The following is an 18655-nucleotide window of genomic DNA, read 5'->3' on the forward strand; positions in this document are numbered from 1 at the left end:
TTTTTGGCCTTTGAGGACTCAACTAACATGGCTATGTGCATGGGCGCTGTCTAAACAGCCCCTTTATATGTTTTTTGCCTTTATTTACAGCCCCCCCCTCAGAGTGCGAGAGAGAAAATGGCGGCCGCCGCTTCCTGGTTTCGACCGATTCGAATGTTTACTTAGATGTAACAGCCAATCAGAATCGCGCTCGCGCACGCCACCGTACGCGTACGGTAAGCTTACGGTAAGCATACCGTAAGCTGGCTCAGATATATATATTGATTTAAAGGCTATTTTCTCAGAATCTACTGAACAGATTTACACCAAACCTACAAAAGGCACTTCCTTGACCTGAGGACTACCTCTCTGCCAAATTACTAGTAATTCTGTTCAGCCGTTCGGGCTGTAGCCTTGTCTAAAGGTCCTATGGAAAAATGCATGGGAAAAACGCGTATTGGGACCCCCCTTTTATCTCAGCCCCCGCTTGACGAATCCCCCCGAGACTTTCAGGGTAGGAGCGGAGCGTAGCGCCCCACCTATTTTGAGAAATTCGCGAGGATTCGTCGACCGGCGCCAAAGTTATTCAAAATAGAATGTTGCGGATTTCCTATGGAAAAGGGGTCCTAACTATAACTACCTACTGGCGACCGCCAGTAGGTAATATATATATATATATATATATATATATATATATATATACCCACGGGTTGACCTTTGGTATCCCTTTTTAGACACCTCCACCTCCGTTTTTTGGGGAGCAGTTGGGTGTTTTGTACTCACGCTTGCCATAGTTCTGCACGGCGGTGTTTTTCTGAGCACGTTTATAGTGCACTTCGGTGCCTTTTACTGCATCTTCAACACTGGGAGTTCCTAGGGCTCCGTTCACTGGGGTGGACCTCCGCTTCTTGATGCTTTTTCCTTGGGGGTCTTGTCTGTCCCGTTCATGTACTGTGCAGTCCCTCTCTTCTGTGGGGGTGCATTTCCCCTCTGGGTCGGAGGTGGTGGTCTGGAGATCTGATGTTGTTCTCAACAGCTATACGTGTTCTTCTTCACCGTTCCTATAGGCGCCTTCGGTGCCTTGGATGCCACACCCTTCGGATGTGTCTTTTTCCTTTGGATGTTGCCCTAATCAGTGTCTGGTCTGCCTGCGGGACAGCTCCTCTGATGAAGGTCCTCCCACGTGTTACGCCCTGCGACTCTGTCTTCCGTGGGTGCATTCTCCCCTTGGCCTTCAAACTGCCTTGTTGGGCAGTCCCATCCTTGTCTTAGCTATGCTACTTTGTGGTCTCTGTAGCTGTCTGCTATGTGCATGCTCTCGTTGTGGTCCGCCTCGGTGTGCTTCAGCGTGGTGCTCTCCACCCCTGTCGACTTCGTGTGACTGAGTGGGCACTTGGCGTGTCTTATGTTCCCGCATGTACTTCTGTGACGTTCCTCAGTTCCTGTCTCTTGCCCTTCGCTTCCTGGATGCTGCCTGTCCGGCCTCCCTTGCAAGGGCTCGCCTAGTAGGCCCTGGTTACGTTCCTCCATATTGCCCTCTAGCTTTGTTGGTGCCAAATTTGTATGCCATTAAGCTCTCGGTGTAGTTCCTTGTTATGAACTCTCTCTTCAGTTCTGGGATATGACTTTGTGCAGTTTCTTCAGCTCATGCTCACACGGATATGGTCTCGCGCCATTCTGGCTGTCTTGTAATACCTTGCCTCTTGTTGTCTTTTGCTCTCTGAGCTGCTTGGGTTGCTGACTGGCTGCAGCACCACAGCTTTCCCCATAGTCCGTCCCTTTGTAGCTGGTTCAGTGCTATCGGGAACTTTCTATTGTTCTCTCGCAGGCCCACCTCCCCCTTGGGGTATGGCTGTGGTATCTGTTCTAAGTTAAGGAATCTGTGGCTAGATGTCTCTATCAGATGTACGAATTACTTACCTTCGGTAACGATGTATCTGATAGAGACGTTGTCTAGCCGCAGATTCCTTAACGCCCACCCATCCTCCCCGTTCTGCGGGGACCTTGCCAAGTGGGCTTCTCTACTTTGCCTCCTTTCAGTTGGCACTGGTCTTCATCCAAGGTGCTCAAATTGGTGCGACCATTTTAAGAATTGCCATATGCAGCACCTCCCTCCAGGTGGCTTTTCTTCCTGTAAAGCAGTGCTTATTGCTTCGTCTTCCCGGTCGATTCTTCTTCCCTTGCACTGCATTCCTCCACTCTGGTCCTTCCAGTGTAGGGTCTTCTCCTGTTGTTTTTCCTCCCTCTAGCCTCCTCCATCGACCTGGAGCTCTTGTCCCCTCTACTGTTGTCTTCTTTGGAATCTGCTGGGCTGTGCTTCACCCTTCCATTTCTATAGGGGAAGTGCCGTTCTTGTTCTGCCTTCTCGCAGAAGATTGTTGTTCTTCCTGTGCTCCGCACTTGTGGCCGATGCAGTTCTATGTTGTAATAACAGTCTACCTTTTGTCGGTCGAGATATTCTTCCCTTGTTCCTCAGCCTCTGGGAAGGACCCACGCTTTGTTTGCACAGTTGTTTCTCAAAGCGCTGCTCTGCCTTTGCTTCTTGGTCTGTTGGTTACAGTGTCTGACACTGTCCTTTATGATGATGTTATGCATCATCCGATCTTTTTGTTTTACAGATTTTTCCTTCTTCGCACACTGTTCCCATACTTTCACAGTTTTGTTGGTGGCTCTGCGTTGTGCCGCGGAAACTTTTTTCTCAGAAGAAAACTGGTGTCAGCGCGCCGAGTGGGACTTAAATGACCTCGCTGACATCACATCTGTGGACGACGTCAGGGCGGGGTCACGTCCCTCGGCGCGCAGTGGTGCTGCTGCAAAAAAAAATTCCGGATCCAGTCTGACGTCTGGGGATAACTCTAAGTTAAGGAATCTGCGGCTAGACAACGTCTCTACCAGGTACATCGTTACCGAAGGTAAGTAACTCGTACATTTGGTTAAGGAGTTAGGCATATATGCAGGATATAACATCAATTTGGGGAAGTCCAGCCTCTACCCCATCGGAAGTACCACGGCTAGGTACGCCATACCGGAACATCTACATATTGCCACAGAGGGCTTCAAATACTTAGGCTTATATATCTCCACAAATGAAGGTGACTGCCTTACACATAACATTAAATGGGCACTACAGGAATTCCGAGAAGATGTTGCCAGATGGAGACGTCTCCCTCTGAGACTGCTAGGGAGGGCTGCTATGTACAAAATGATCCCCCTCCCCAAACTGCTTTATATCCTCCTAAATACATATCACAAAATCCCAGATACGGTCTTTAAGGCGATCGCGGACGAGGATCGTACGCTCCTATGGGACTGTAGCCACCCGCAGATAGCACTTCAAACCCTGCAGCGCAATCAATCCAGCACGGATATCGCCCTCCCAGACATACTAGCCTACTATAGGGCAGCCCACCTTATTGTTATTAATGAATGGGGACATGCACCTGGGGACCACCCTACATACATTCTAGAGTGAACACAATTCCCGAAGCACTCCTACCTACATTCCATATATGGAGGATCTGGAACACAAAGCCAATTACCGGCAATGCAGAGGGTGATTGAAGCCTGGAAAGGGTTGGAAAAACAGATGAAATGGGAAAAGAGATTAACAAAATCTACACCGCTATGAGAGGGTAAGAGACTGCCTGAGTTAGCGAAACTGCAGGGCTTCAAGGACTGGGATGCATTTGGGATCTCAATGATAGGGGACATACTACGGAAAGGAGAACTTATAACCTTCACAGAGCTCCAAAAGGAGTACAGTTTGCCCAATAAGCAATAATACAGATACATGCAACTCCAGCATGCCTGGAGTGCGCAAAAGCTTGACATAACAGACATCCCTGAATATGCACCATTAGAAGTCACCTGTTGCAGGAAGAAATACCTGAAAAGGCAGTGTCCTGGACATACAAAATAATAATTAACAACATTTCCGATACACTATCTCCACTTAGAAGCAAATGGGAGGGAACAACTGGAGCACTGGAAGACATCGACTGGGAAATGGCGTTAATGCACCCCAGAGAGGTTGTGATTAAGCTTAGGCTATGCCTAGTGCAGTTCAAAGTCCTACATAGGATATACTACGACAGAGTGAGACTCCACACCATGGGTAGAGCAGAGACCCCAGGGTTTTTACGTTGTAATACGACCACAGGTTCCTTTATCCACACTTTGTGGGAGTGCCAATTAATCCGCAGGTATTGGTCACGGATAGTGAAAGAGCTTAACAATGTACTCGAAACACAGATCCCAATGGATCCCAAATACATCATTTTAGGGATACACACAGATGTGGACCTTCCCAGACGCAAACTACTACTGAGTAACCTAGGACTCATAGTTGCTAAGAGAGATGTTGCCAAATACTGGGGCAGCCAAGTTTTACCCACTGTGACCGAATTGGGGGCAAACATGGATCTATACATGGGAGGCAAAAAAACAGTATACGCAGCGAGGGGATGCCCCAGGAAATTCAGGAAGATATGGCAGCCATGGCTGAGTTACTATGGCTTAGAGTTGATCGATGGGGATCCAACTGAGACACAGTTTAACACATAGAGGCCTCAACAAGTGGTGTAATGCACTCTTGTATTACCAAGGGGGCGCAGTGAATAGAGCATGACTATTGTAGAGGGTGGGATTGTGGGGGGGAATTGTCAAACAAAATAATTTTATATTTTGCTCTCTATTTCCACAAAGTATAGTTACTGATTATAATTCTACTATTGTAACATATCAGATGCACTTGCTGTTGTTTTGGCTGATTCTTCGAAAAACAAATAAAAACAGTAAAAAAAAAAATGGCTTGCATATCAGAGATAAAATAATACACATATGCCCCTGGTGGACAGAACCAGAAAGGTTGATCAGAGTACATTATCGGGAATAACTAAGAAATCCAACTATTATCCCATGAGGAATATAATTTCTGCAATCAGACAAAAAGCTTCTAAAGAAGCTGATGTGGGACTGCTTACCAAATAAGAACAAATCCCCTTTATCAGTAGAAAGAGCTCAAACATGAACTACCGACTTGAAAGCTCTTGTAAACTTGGATAATTACGTATGTCCACTAAAAGGGATAAAACCTAAATACAAGAACATAAGTCTAGCCTGAAACAAGGAAGCCTCACCACCAAGTTAGTCACATGTTCTAAGGACAGATAGCATTCTCCAGACCACTTCTACTAGACAATTTTAGAGAAAGAAAATTACAATAAACATTGTTATTGGAAGAACAACACTGGATTCTTAGATTGTGCAGGGAGAATATAACCCAAAATGACACTGAATAGCATATTTTGATCAGATATCATACACATCATTATTTACCTCCTATTCTCTAAACTGGATTAGCCCCACCAGATCGTTATTGTTGACATATCTATCAATAGAGGGCCCAACCATGTATTATTTCCATGGTTATCCTTATACTATAAACATAGCACCCCTTGTTTTTGCTTTTAAGGAGTTTCAGTGATACCTCCTCTATGTGCCACAGTTGAAATATAATTCCACTTCTTCCTTTGGAAACATGGGTCTGTTGCTGTAGACTTCTACACCCTTTTGTGCTGCACTTATTTACCTGCTGTTGTCATTACCACTTCATCTGTAAAATATTTTACATGCCAAATCCTCACTGGCATCCGCAATTTATGTTTTTTCAAATTATATTGCCTAGAGGAAAATAATTTTAATGGTCTTTATGAGCACTTGATACAGCTGAAACAACCCACAACATTCGGGCTGATTTCCTTGGAACATTTCCTGCAACGCAAGCAACTTACATCGAGCTGATTTCTGTGAAATGTACTGGTGTGAGAGCTCTGACGTCATGAAGCTTATTGCAACATCTCACGACACACTGTAGGTGTGCGTCCCTTGATAATGCTTGCCTCGAGGGTGTACTGGAGGTGTGAGCATGTCCGGGGACTGCAGAACACAAGAATAAGGTAAGTAGTTATGCCTGCCTGTAATTTCTGAACACAGTTGTAGTTAAATTGTAGTTAATTTGACACTGCAAGCTTCAAAGAGTATTTGATCAACAGTTTGCGTTCCTCTAAGAGCTTATTGAATGATTGACTGGGTTAATAAGTGGCTCATGTTTTCTTTAAGAAGCAGTCTCCTGACTCTAATGAGAGGAGAAAAATAGTGGTATTGAACATCTGAATACACATTTACAAATATTACACTGTCTGCCCGGCTCCAAACGCAGGTGCGTAATCTGAACTGGAGAGCACTGCAATGGTTACATCGACACTGTCAGACTTTAAAGAATATTTGATCCTGAGTCTCACTCGCCTCTAAGACCCGCTATATTTCATGACAGATAGACCATTTTAATAATTGGCTCCTGTTTTGTGCGAAATCACCCGTAAATAGGGTTCCACAACCCTTAATAAAGGCCAAAAAACAGCGGTATTGAACACCTGAATATGTTATGTTATGTTATGTTAATAGTATTTATAACGCGCACAGCTGCCCCAGCTAAGGGGCGTCCTGGCGCGTGACAAGATATAACACAACAGACACTAACCAGAAAAACAGAGACAGAGGGATGAAATTAAAACAAAAACGTTTTTAATGATTTCCGAAACAACAGAAGATCATCAATTGCGCGGAGCTCAAACGGGAGCGAGTTCCAGAGCGCTGCAGCTTTTATCCGGAAAGAGCGCCCACCAACTCGGCAGAGCTTGAACCTTGGGACTACTGCAAGCGCTTGACCCGAAGATCTTAATGAACGGGTCGGTACATAGCCAGACAAGAGATTCGAAAGGATCTGGGGAGCGGATCCTTTCAAAATTTTAAAAGCCAAACATAAAACTTTAAAATGAATTCTCGACTTAATCGGCAGCCAATGTAACGCTCGAAGAGTGCTAGAAACCGAGCATGACCTAGGCAAGCCGACAATGGCTCTAGCAGCGGCATTTTGAACGCGTTGAAGGCGAACAATTTCTGCCTGATTACTCCCTATCAGAAGCGAACTGGCATAATCCAGGCGAGATAGAACAGTTGCCTGGACTACCATCTGCCTGGTAGGGGGGTCGAAAAACTTAAGGACAGGCCTTAAGCCCCGAAGGACTCCAAAACAGCATGCTGCGGTTTTCTTGGTGTGCCCCACAAAGCTGAGAGTAGAGTCCAACCATACTCCCAGATTTCTCAGCTCCATAACCGGAGTTGGAGCCACACCAAGTTCCGGCGGCCACCATCTGTCCCCCCAGAGATCCCTTCCCTTCCCGACGATCATAACCTCGGTCTTCTTAGCGTTAAGCTGGAGGCAGTTGGTAGTCATCCAGCTAGCCACCTCCCTCAGCCCGTTCTGGAACCTGGGGGCGTCCACATCGGCATCCCCACTGATAGTAACCGCCAGCTGAGTGTCGTCAGCATAGGAGACCATATACATGCCCCATTGTTTGACGACATCAGCCAGCGGTCTAACATAAAGATTAAATAAGTGGGACTCAGTGAGGATCCCTGCGGCACCCCCAGGTCCAGAGGGTGGAATTTGGACTGATATGGAGGTGTAGCAACGCAAAAAGACCGATCGTCGAGAAAAGAACGGAACCACTGTAGGGCCGACCCCATAACGCCAGTCTCCTCCAAACGGTGCAGAAGGATACTGTGCGAGACAGTATCAAAGGCGGCGCTCAGATCTAACAGCACTAGCGCCGCCGTCTGTCCCTGATCCAGCACCGAACGCAGATGTTCAACCATGGCGAGAAGGGCAGTCTCCGTGCTATGCCTAGCCCGGAACCCATTCTGGGTATCATCCAGAATGTTAGCTCGGGTGAGATGGTCGGTGAGAGCCTGATTAACATGAGCTTCCATCAGCTTGGCCGGCCAAGGAAGCAACGAGATGGGGCGGTAGCTCTCCGGTCTTAAAGCGTCCAAACTTGGTTTCTTCAAAATAGGAGAAACCACTGCCCGCTTCCATTTGATTGGGACCGTGCCCGTGGCCAGCGAGATGTTAATCAAGGAGCAAACTGAAGGGCGTCCCACAAAAGACTGGTTCCTAAACAAAGCGGGACAGATCGGATCCAGAGGTGAGCCAGATTTAACCTTCTGAGCCAGTATGTCAAAAGCCTCAGGTAGGAGCTGCGGGAGAGAATCCAACATGGGAAAGGCAGGGACAGCCACCAAAGCCTTCTGAGAGGGTCCCGTACCAGGAAAAGCACGATAGATGCTCTGCACTTTCTCCAAAAAGAAAGATGCTAAGGCTTCACAGTGCAAAGTAGAGGCCATAACTGGAGAGGTAGTGCGCTTGGCCAACAGATCCTTGAGCGCTTTGAAAATGGTTTTAGATGGATTTGGGCTGTTGCGGAATTCCAGAGAGTAGAACGTCGCACGAGCTCTACATATGGCACGGTGGTAGATCTTAATTGAGGCCAGATACAACGTTTTTTTAGTCGTGTCATAAGATCTCCGCCATTCTCTCTCGGCACGCCTACAGTTCCCTTTCAGTGCACGTAGTGCGCTGTCATACCAGGGGTTAGACTTTCTAGGACTAATTTTACTAGTCAGAATGGGAATCAAGGAGTCAAGCGCCCTGGTAATCCAATTACAGAACTGGTCGTAGCCCAATTCAACATCATCCGAATATTCAGGCGGATCAATAGTCAGCGCAAGATGCAAATCCTCTAACCTGAGCTTACTCCAGTGTCTTCTAGGGATTGATCGTGCTGATGGAATTGGATTAATTCCAGGTGACAGAACTCGAATATCCACAAGAAAGTGGTCCGTCCATCCAAGGGGTGATACGGAAAAAATTGAGGCTTCCGTTAAGTTTGTAAAAAAAGGGTCCTATATATGCCCTCCTATATGGGTGGGTTGAGAGACTTTTTGGAACAACTGAAGGGCCTCAAGATCCGCAAGAAAATTACATACAGCCGGAGCACTCTGATTATCAAAATGGAGTTTCAGATCTCCCAATATCGAAAAGTTGGCACAACCAATTGCCAGAGTGCTAACAGCGTCAGGGAAAGCCTCTCTAAACGCAACATCATTGCCTGGGGGGCGATAGACCACCATCCCCGATATCGAATACTGGGGGCTAATCCCGATCTTAAAAGAGGCACTCTCACACCCAGCAATAGATAAAGCATTCCAAATGCAGGAGAAATTAGATTTCACCGCAAGTGCGAGACCCCCCCCCTCTAGTAGGGCGATTAAGGGTGAAGATAGAGTATTCCGGAGGGAAGGCAAGATTAATAATAGCAGCATCATCCTCCTGCAGCCAAGTTTCAGTGATAGCAAGAATATCTGGGGTCTCATCCTGCAAAAGGTCAAGGACATCTTGATGGTGTAATACCAATGACCTGACATTCAGGCTAAATATCCGCAGGGCGTTCGGCGAATTCAGAGAATTAACAGCAGCAGGCTTCTGGCGGATAGGAGCAGGAGGGGCCAAAGCCCAACTTTTACAAGTGCAGCAATAAGGGCCACTTAAAGGGTGGATATTAGCCTGAATACATTTAGTGATAGTCGATCCAATGGACCGTAACGTCTCATTGGAGTACGTAACCATATTTCCACCCTCGCTACGGATACTAGCACACCTACCTGCAACGTCCCGCACGTCCCTAGCGCGGACGGGCGCAGACGGGCAGGACTCAGGCACGACTCCGGCTAAGCGACGGCGTCCCACTGCGCGGTACCGCTGCGCGGGAGGAAGCGGCTTTAAGTAGGCGTCCCGCGAGGCTAACCAAGGGCAGTAGCGCTCAAAATGGCGCCCGCCAGAGAATCCCCTGCCCAAACCAAAATGGCGTCCACCCTGGGGTATCCCGTGACCCGGACCCACCAAAACGGCGGTGATCTGAACAATATTACGTGCGGTAAGAGGGGGGGAAAGTTACCAACCTGATCCCAGCCTAAACACCGTTAAAATCAAGGGAAAAAAATGAGGCACCAAATCAAATAGAAAACAGGAATAGTTAAAAATGCAGTCGCTAGCAACAGCGCGAGCGTAGTTCTACTGTACAGAATACCTTGTCAGGCATCCCGCGAAGAGGAATCCGCCTTAAGTAGGCGTCCCGCGAGGCTAACCAAGCGCAGTAGCGCTCAAAATGGCGCCCGCCAGAGAATCCCCTGCCCAAACCAAAATGGCGTCCACCCTGGGGTATCCCGTGACCCGGACCCACCAAAACGGCGGTGATCTGAACAATATTACGTGCGGTAAGAGGGGGGGAAAGTCACCAACCTGATCCCAGCCTAAACACCGTTAAAATCAAGGGAAAAAAATGAGGCACCAAATCAAATAGAAAACAGGAATAGTTAAAAATGCAGTCGCTAGCAACAGCGCGAGCGTAGTTCTACTGTACAGAATACCTTGTCAGGCATCCCGCGAAGAGGAATCCGCCTTAAGTAGGCGTCCCGCGAGGCTAACCAAGCGCAGTAGCGCTCAAAATGGCGCCCGCCAGAGAATCCCCTGCCCAAACCAAAATGCCGTCCACCCTGGGGTATCCCGTGACCCGGACCCACCAAAACGGCGGTGATCTGAACAATATTACGTGCGGTAAAAGGGGGGGAAAGTTACCAACCTGATCCCAGCCTAAACACCGTTAAAATCAAGGGAAAAAAATGAGGCACCAAATCAAATAGAAAACAGGAATAGTTAAAAATGCAGTCGCTAGCAACAGCGCGAGCGTAGTTCTACTGTACAGAATACCTTGTCAGAATACAAGACCAGAATTCATTAATTGCTACACGGTCCGCCCGACTGTAACCGTTTGTACATTATTTTACACATTAGGTGACGTTGACAAATCTAGTGATATGCCTAATTTCAAATGGCAACTCCCATTGTTGATGTGTTAGCTGTAAAATTGTGAATTCTCAAAGTACATATAAATTGGAACGCTAAGTTGGCCCCTCGTACAATACCGTGTTTTATACAAGAATGCTTAAATGCCAGTGCATTAATAAAACCCACAACTGGTTATTAAACTATGTCAGTCTAAACTTAGCTGGCTTGCTTTACTGTTGTGGTTTAGATATAGGTAAGCAGCTTTCATACAGTTTGATTGTACATGTGTACTTGCAGTGTACTACTTTGAGTGTTGCTTTTCTGGTGGTAGAAATATGGACATAATGTGCCATGATCTAAAGAAATAGTTAATGTTGCTGTTGAGTTTGTGTCTTTTTCCCTGCAGAATACCATTGATTGTAACAAACACAAGCATTGGCATAGCCAATAGGTCTCGCTTTTGGGACCGTATAAGTATTTAGTTATGCAGCACAATATCTTTGGTGCAACAACATCCACTGTTGCATGGCTAAACACTTATACAGTCCCAAAGGCGAGACCTATTGGCTATGTCAATGCTTGTTTATTTACTTAAGAGCCTGCTGTTGCATTGCGGTAAATAATTATTGTGCTTATGGGGAGGAGACACAACATATAGTGTTGTGAGGCCCTTGCACAGGATGAAGGCGCTATAGAAGCCAGACAAAGTGTCGGTGGGAAAGACAGATCAGCTGAAGGAGTGAGTGTGCGACAGCAAGAAAAGGAGGGAGAAGAATAAACTAATGAGATAGAAATCAGAGCGGCTAAGCTTAGGTTTACCATGGTGAAAATTGAGTTATTGTTCTGAGCTTATTTTTGCCATGGTGAAGTCTGTTATTGTTCTGAGTCAGTAGATACAATTGACCCAACAAGCCTAAAAACAATGTTTTCAAAATAATATAAAAAAATAACGGAGGTCTGGGCGATGCAACCGGAAGCAGGCTTGCAAGCAAATTGGATGAAACAACAACAAAGGGAAAAGTCACAAGAAGCACACCATGAAACTTTCGGCGTAATAGCTCTCCATCCCAATTTACTCACGAAAGAGGAGAGCAGCATTTTAAAAAGGTTGCAGAAAAAAGGCTGACACCAGCAGCCGGGCGCAGATTTTCCTCATGTTCCATGCTGCTTGCTATACAGCACTCACACTGAAAAAAAGTATTGGCATAGCCAATAGGTCTCGCTTTTGGGACAATATAAGTATTTAGTTATGCAGCACAATATCCTTGGTGCAACAACAACTGTTGCATGGCAAAACACTTATAAGGTCCCAAAGGCGAGACCTATTGGCTATGCGGATGCTTGTTTTTCGTATTGCAGTAACAGCAGGCACATCGATGTGCGCGTGGTGAGCGTTGTAGGGGAAGGGAAATCCTTCAAAAAGAGTCATTTTCTCTCTGGATTTCCCTTCTCATTTTGAATCTCAGGAGCAGCAACATTGTCGCGGTGTCACCACCAGGGCTTTAAGTGGAAGTGATTTCAATAGTATATACAAGCCATAGTTGCTGCTTATTTATCTTATGCAACTAGCAACCATTGACAAAGCCAATAGTCCCTACTTGTAGGTATGATGTGACTTGTTGTATCGACGCAATGACAGGAACAGCAAAATACAAGTCGGGCGGCACACTGTGCTAAATACACATTTTTAGCAAACGTGTTTTAAGCCACGCCCCCAATTACATTGACCACGCCCCTTTGAGAGACCCCCAGTTTTTTCTTCCCACTTAAATCCCTGATTAACACTTCATTTATTTAAATGCGCTACAGTTCATGAATTAAATTTTCATGCAGTGATTAAAGCCTGCTAAAATGTGCATGATTTCGTTAAAATGTTATTATAAATAAGGGCAATATGTTTCATGACAAGGCAACTTCTGCTTCTGGGGCCCCCTCTGTTTGTGCTCTTGTTTGCAGGGAAGGGGAATGGCACTGTTTTAAGGAAAGTGTTTTTATCTGTTGTGTTTTTATCTCTCGCCTTTCACACTGCGCTCCTTTTCGGGGCTGTCGCTCGTCTGAATTTGCTTTTCAAAATGTTCTCATGTGAAATGGACGCATTAGTGATAAGATGTCTCGGTTTGAAGACCTCACGTTGTCAATGTAGAACAAGGAATTCCGTGTTCTAATCCCGGCTCACAATTTACCCAAAATGTGTGATCCTGGTCATAACACTATCTCGCCGTACCTCGGTGGCCTTAGCGAATGAAGCGCTTAGAATCGTTTTAACAATGTTAAATGAAAAAAGCAGCAAATATACTTGTTGAATTAAGGGCATACTAATGCCATTTGGGGCCGAGAGTGACCCAGCCGGCCATTCCATTTACGTGGTGAGGGAATTTCGAAATGAAAGCGACTTGGGACCCAGAGTTGGCTAACACGTATGCTTTATACTCACCCAGTGGACAAGTCCTGAATAAGTGTAAGTATTTGCGATGCATTCAAACCAAACACAACAAACAAGAAACGTAAATACCATACACTTTGTTTGATTTAATTAAACAACATGATTATGATATGCGTTTTTTACACATTACTTACTGCTTTACAAATACACAGACTTTTAAATACTACAAGAAATTGTAACAATTTTGAAAAAAGATTTCTGAAAAATCCTCACACATTGCCTTCTCCGGGTGTTGTTTATTTTTCAGTTTAGGTCACGTGACCTGCTGACATTGAAGTCTTGCTCTGTCCTCCTCTTCCTCTGAGATTGAAGCTTCTTTGAAATGGGGTAGATTACAAATGTCAGGACAATGACTGCTCAAGACCAATGAGTCGCCTCTTCCGGTGAAAATCTGCTTCTGAGGAACAGGGCCTGAGCGTTCCCTTCACTTCAGGAGACAAAGGGGAGGCAGTGCTGGGCTGCAAGACACCTGCTGCACAGATAGTGTAATAAATGACCCGACACTGTTCTCAGTGGCCGCGCGGCTCACTGAGAACATCAAAGCGGCCGCGAAATGATCACGCAGGCTGCCAAATGGTGCGCGCGCCCGGCGCACATGCACTGTAGTTGGCGGCCTGAAAGCACTGGTTTGCACTTCCAAATCCCCCTTTTACAAAAGCTCTCGCGAGAGCAGCGCTAAAGCGCTGGCTCAGGCGAGACCTAACAAGGCTGTAAGATGGAATCTTTAGCTACTAACACCATAGAGGACCTAAATAAAGTACCCATTGTAGGGTCATCAGGTAGGTCCTGATAAAAGCCCACAGAAGGCTGAGTTAACTAGACGGGCAAACATTTTTGACCAATCAGGAGAAAGAGTAATAGTGTCAACATCCTCATGCGTAGTTTTTGCTTTTATTCCTGTGCAGCGTAGGCTTTTTATTTATTATTTCAATAAGGATACAGACTAGCAGTCTCTAACCTGACACAATTTTAATGCCGTCAGTTCCGGACTCTGGTTATCTCAGTCTATACATAACAACTTAAAACAACAAAAAGACTTCCAAGATATCACATGGAGCCTGAGGAGCACCACAATTGGTACTCACGATAGAGCAACCCTGATCATGAAACATGCCACCGTGAGTGAGGGAGGTTTCGCTTCCATTTTTACGTTAACGGCTTCTGTCACTCCTGAGAGAAAGTCCAACTGCAGTTGATACAAAGTCTTCATTCCAGTACACAGTGATGGAGACTGGAGAGTAGTTATATCATACTAGCCTGAGTATAACACTCATCAGAGCCTGATAGTTCTGTAGCGTACCATATGATCTTAACAAAACAAAAAAAATTGCAACACTTTTTGCAGCAAAGACACTTTCTGGCAGTAAGTATTTAAACACTCCAACGCACTTACTGTGATTCTTGAAAAGGGCCAATAAGAGGTAGCAGTGCATGTGAGGCACTGAAGCTAAGAAATGGCTTCAAAATAGAGTCTTTTTGAGGGAGTGTTGCCCTTTAAAACCACGGTTTCACTTGCAACAGGAGTCCTGGGTATGAAAGTGGTCAATCAATAAAGGTCCATGTCGCTGGGGCAGTAACTTGTTCTCTGGTGCGCCACAAGTTCCAAAACATCCAGGGAATGTTCCTTGGAGATCAGAAAACAAGCGTTCAAATTAGAAACGTGCTTCTCCCCATTGGTCCTAATATTTTTCTTCTCTTTACCCACGATCTTCCATACATTTCTGCCTCAGTGAAGACGTTCCAAACAGCAGGCATGCTTCTTCTTGTCAGGTCCTAGTTCCCTTCCCCCTTAGAGCTAGGCAGCCTCCCAGTTCATGGGATTCAGAATGAAGCAGGAAATGCCTCATTGTGCAGATGAGAATTCCTCCAGCATACATCTGGCCGTCTCCAATCTTCTCCTGACCAGTCTGCACCATGCCTTTTGGAGTGTTGCAGTAGGTTTTATATTGTAAACCCAGCTTGGCAACTATTCAAAAGCAAATCAAGTTGGCAATCCTGTGCATTCTCATCCCTTCCATTTTTCAACACTGGGGCAGAATTCCTCCTTCAGTTGAGCACTTTTGTTTGCAAAAAGTGTTACAGGCTGTGAGTGCTACAAAAATTGAAAATGACAGGCTTGAGCTACACTGAGCTTGCTGTCCAAGAGCCTCCCAGTGCCAGGCTACTCCCACCATGGAATACCAAAGACAATCTCCAACCCTTGTGGGCCACACCTGCTCCAATCCCCTGCAGTGAAAGGCTCCACTTTGAGTATAACACCACCTTCCTTTATAAAAGGCACGTTTCCTTGGCCCCCATGGCCAAGCAGATGATCTTAAGACTCCAGTGTGTGGCTTTCTGGTATAAAAAAGAGAACAGTTTGTTTGCTTAATAATGTACAGACATTCCACCAGAGGGATGACGATTACAGCAACACTCTTTCTAGGAATACCTCAGTTGGACATGTAATGGAAATGAAATGTAATATGGCAGAAGTGCTAGATGTATCAAAAGATGTGAATCTGTGCACAATCTAATGCTGGAGATTACCTGTGACTACAGTTCGCCATTGTTGGTATTTTCTATATTGAAAATCATCCCTCTCTCCTCCCATGTGAAGCTACATGTTTACTTTCCTTGTACACCACTACTGTTAAATTTACAGGTACATGGGCTCATTCGCTGCAATGCAGAACCAAACTCTAAGGCGGACAAGCTAAATCTATTGTGTAGAACATTTTACGAGGGATTCCCAGTCTGACAATGAAAACAATTGGAAAGCATGTTAATCTATTAAGGGTACCAAATCTGTAAAACTGAAATCGCTCACTTAGGGCCTGATAGGATATCCCGTCGATCATATTACAAATGTATTATATCTACTGGAACTTATAATACGGCACACAGGATAATATCTGTCACGTTTGTGACGGAGTAACTCCTCTGCTGAACTCTAATTCAAACCCTTATTCTTAAATTCTGCATCCTGTGGTATTCTTTGCTTACAAGGCAATCACATAATCTGAGCTGCATTGTTCATCACAATTCCTATTTTTCACCTTTTCTTTTGACCCACAGGGAGCCTGAGCCCCAGATTCTGGACTATCAGACCCAGCAGTACAAGCTCTTTCCTTTGCTGGCCACTGCATATGCCTTCTGGTTTGTGTGGGACTACATGAAACATACATATCACCGCATCACAGGAGACATCAACCAAGGGGACCTCAATGAACTACCAGAGGTATTGTGATACAGGGAAGGCTCACAGATGTGTAGTGTGGGGAGGTTGATGGTGCACTGCGTGATGCCTGGGTTTAGGCGACAAGGGCTGGAGAGAGCTGTCGGGGAGACTTCTGCAAGCTGCTTGAGGTACTTTTGATCTGATAGTAGAGAAATGTGCAAAGTAGAATTGTGCAAAAAAAAAACTCATTGAGCTGCCCCAGGTAACGTTGCAGTGGCCTGCGGAATAAATGCATGGAGTGGGTGGCCAACCTGAGCAAGATACAAAGTGGACAAGCAGAGGTGTGGTGCCTTAATGAGTTCAGAAAGTAATTTGAATGGTCTGGGAATGAGAGATGTATGTAGATCAGTAATCGGCCAAAGGCAACCTTGCTACGGTGATAAACAAAGAGTGTAAGGTGGGAGGCACCGCTGCAAGGTAATGCCATGATGGTTAGAAGGAGAGGCTATGGTTTAGAGCTGATAGATGGGGTGACTCAACAAGCTATATGACGTAAACAGTAATGATGGAAGGAAGACGCTAGCCAGTATTGTGTTGGGGTGGATTATTCCCTAATAGGTCATGGTAAAGAAGTGGTCTGGGCTAGGGGAGGGAGGCTGTAACGTGTGATTGCAAAAGGGAGTGGCAGGGCATGGTTGAGGCAGCAGCAAGTTCCAGTTAATGGTTTGGTGTGTCCTTTAATTTTCTATAAAGAGCAAAAAATGCTGGAATGTGGCCACTGGTTATGGTGTTTAAAAGTAACTAATCAACTGCATATGCCAACAAATAAAATAATTCCCTTAAACTAAGATTAAAATGTACACACTTCTGTCCCAATAAATATGTGCATAGCTACAACTGTTGACTCCAATAAGTTCTCAGCCAGTTGCCTATTAACTTTAACAAGGATTATAAATGTGCAAAGCATCATTTACTTCAAAGCAAAACACTGAGCAATTGCTTGCTGTTGACAAAGTAGTGTATTTCACAGATAGGCTCTAGCCATCCTTAATGGTTTATGGTGTAGGCTGACAGAATATGTAGGTCTGAGTCAGCAGCCCGAGTGTAACAGTCTGTGCTAGGGGAATTAGGTGTAAGGCTTGAGGTGGTGTGTCCTACACTGCTGATCTGAGAGTCTTGTGAGCAAAGTCTAAGATGTTCATGTTAATGCTTTGGCCCTGCATTGAGGGAATCGTCTCATCAAGCAGTGGGGAGTGACATGGGGAAGGGTAGGGGATTATCTGCTAGCTAGCATTGGATCTTTGTGGTTTGGTGTCGGTGTGCTATCTAGAAGAGGCATTTTGAGATCTGTAGGTATGGAATGATAAGGGCAAATTTAGCAGACATTTTGGAAAGGGGATATCCATTTAAAAACATTAATAAACCATGGTGTGTTTTAATTCGAGAGCCACGGAAGTGCCATGTTAAGTTTATATTTGAGCAGTTTATATTGTGCAGGGGTCGTTCAGATTCTGCATGCTTCAGGTGAAACCTCACACTCTTAACACTGTTGAGCAGAGACTGCCCATTCCATTCGACAAGGGTTGGATGCTGCCTCACCTCTTTAGTTCTCAGTGCCTGGAGCTTGATGAGAAGACTGGGTGTTGCTGGGGACATAACTGACTCAGGGCAGAGATGTGCTATTGATCAGGGCCTGGAAAAGGTAAGACAGTGAAGGGGTAACCACAGGTGCACATTTTACCTAAAAGGAAGCATTTTGTTAGGTTTTTGACATCTCACTCTTTCTCTCCTTGTACCGTTAGCTCCATGCACTGTCTGCTGGTCTGAAAGCATTCACTAGCTGGACTGCCAGCGCTGGGATCGAAGAGTGCAGGATGGCATGTGGTGGGCACGGCTATTCCCGCTGTAGTGGGCTGCCTGATATCTATGTGAACTTCACCCCAGCTTGCACCTACGAAGGCGAGAACACAGTCATGATGCTTCAGACAGCCAGGTAACAAACAGCATCCATAGATTCATATACTTCAGCATATCTTCTCTCACTAAACTTTTGTTTTCCCTGATATGACATTTCGATGTAGACAGTGATTGTTCATTTTAATCTTCCTTGGGAGGAGGAGTATTATCTGTTTCTCACCCCCAGGGATTATGCACAAGGTTGCATTGCTTCAGTCAAACAGCCTTGGCTATTTGACTTTGCCATGAAGTGTATGTGACAAAATCCCTCTTTGCTATGAATGGCAATACCCCAATTCCCATGTAGGACCAGCTGCTCAGACTCCACCACAGTGAACCTTTCAAATGAAATTAAGGTTTTCCCTATGAA

General features: G+C 45.5%; 1 protein-coding gene across 1 annotated transcript in view; it reads left to right on the forward strand.

Moving 5' to 3' along the window:
• LOC146810055 (peroxisomal acyl-coenzyme A oxidase 1-like) overlaps nt 1-18655 on the forward strand; it is a 350345-nt gene that overhangs the window by 214723 nt on the left and 116967 nt on the right. The window contains exons 8-9 of the mRNA XM_085616950.1: nt 16227-16389; nt 18132-18322. Coding sequence (XP_085473076.1) covers nt 16227-16389; nt 18132-18322 — 354 coding nt within the window. The remainder of the gene's footprint in view (nt 1-16226; nt 16390-18131; nt 18323-18655) is intronic.

Source organism: Triturus cristatus, chromosome 7 (genome assembly GCF_964204655.1).
Source record: "Triturus cristatus chromosome 7, aTriCri1.1, whole genome shotgun sequence".
Taxonomy (NCBI): Eukaryota; Metazoa; Chordata; class Amphibia; order Caudata; family Salamandridae; genus Triturus; species Triturus cristatus.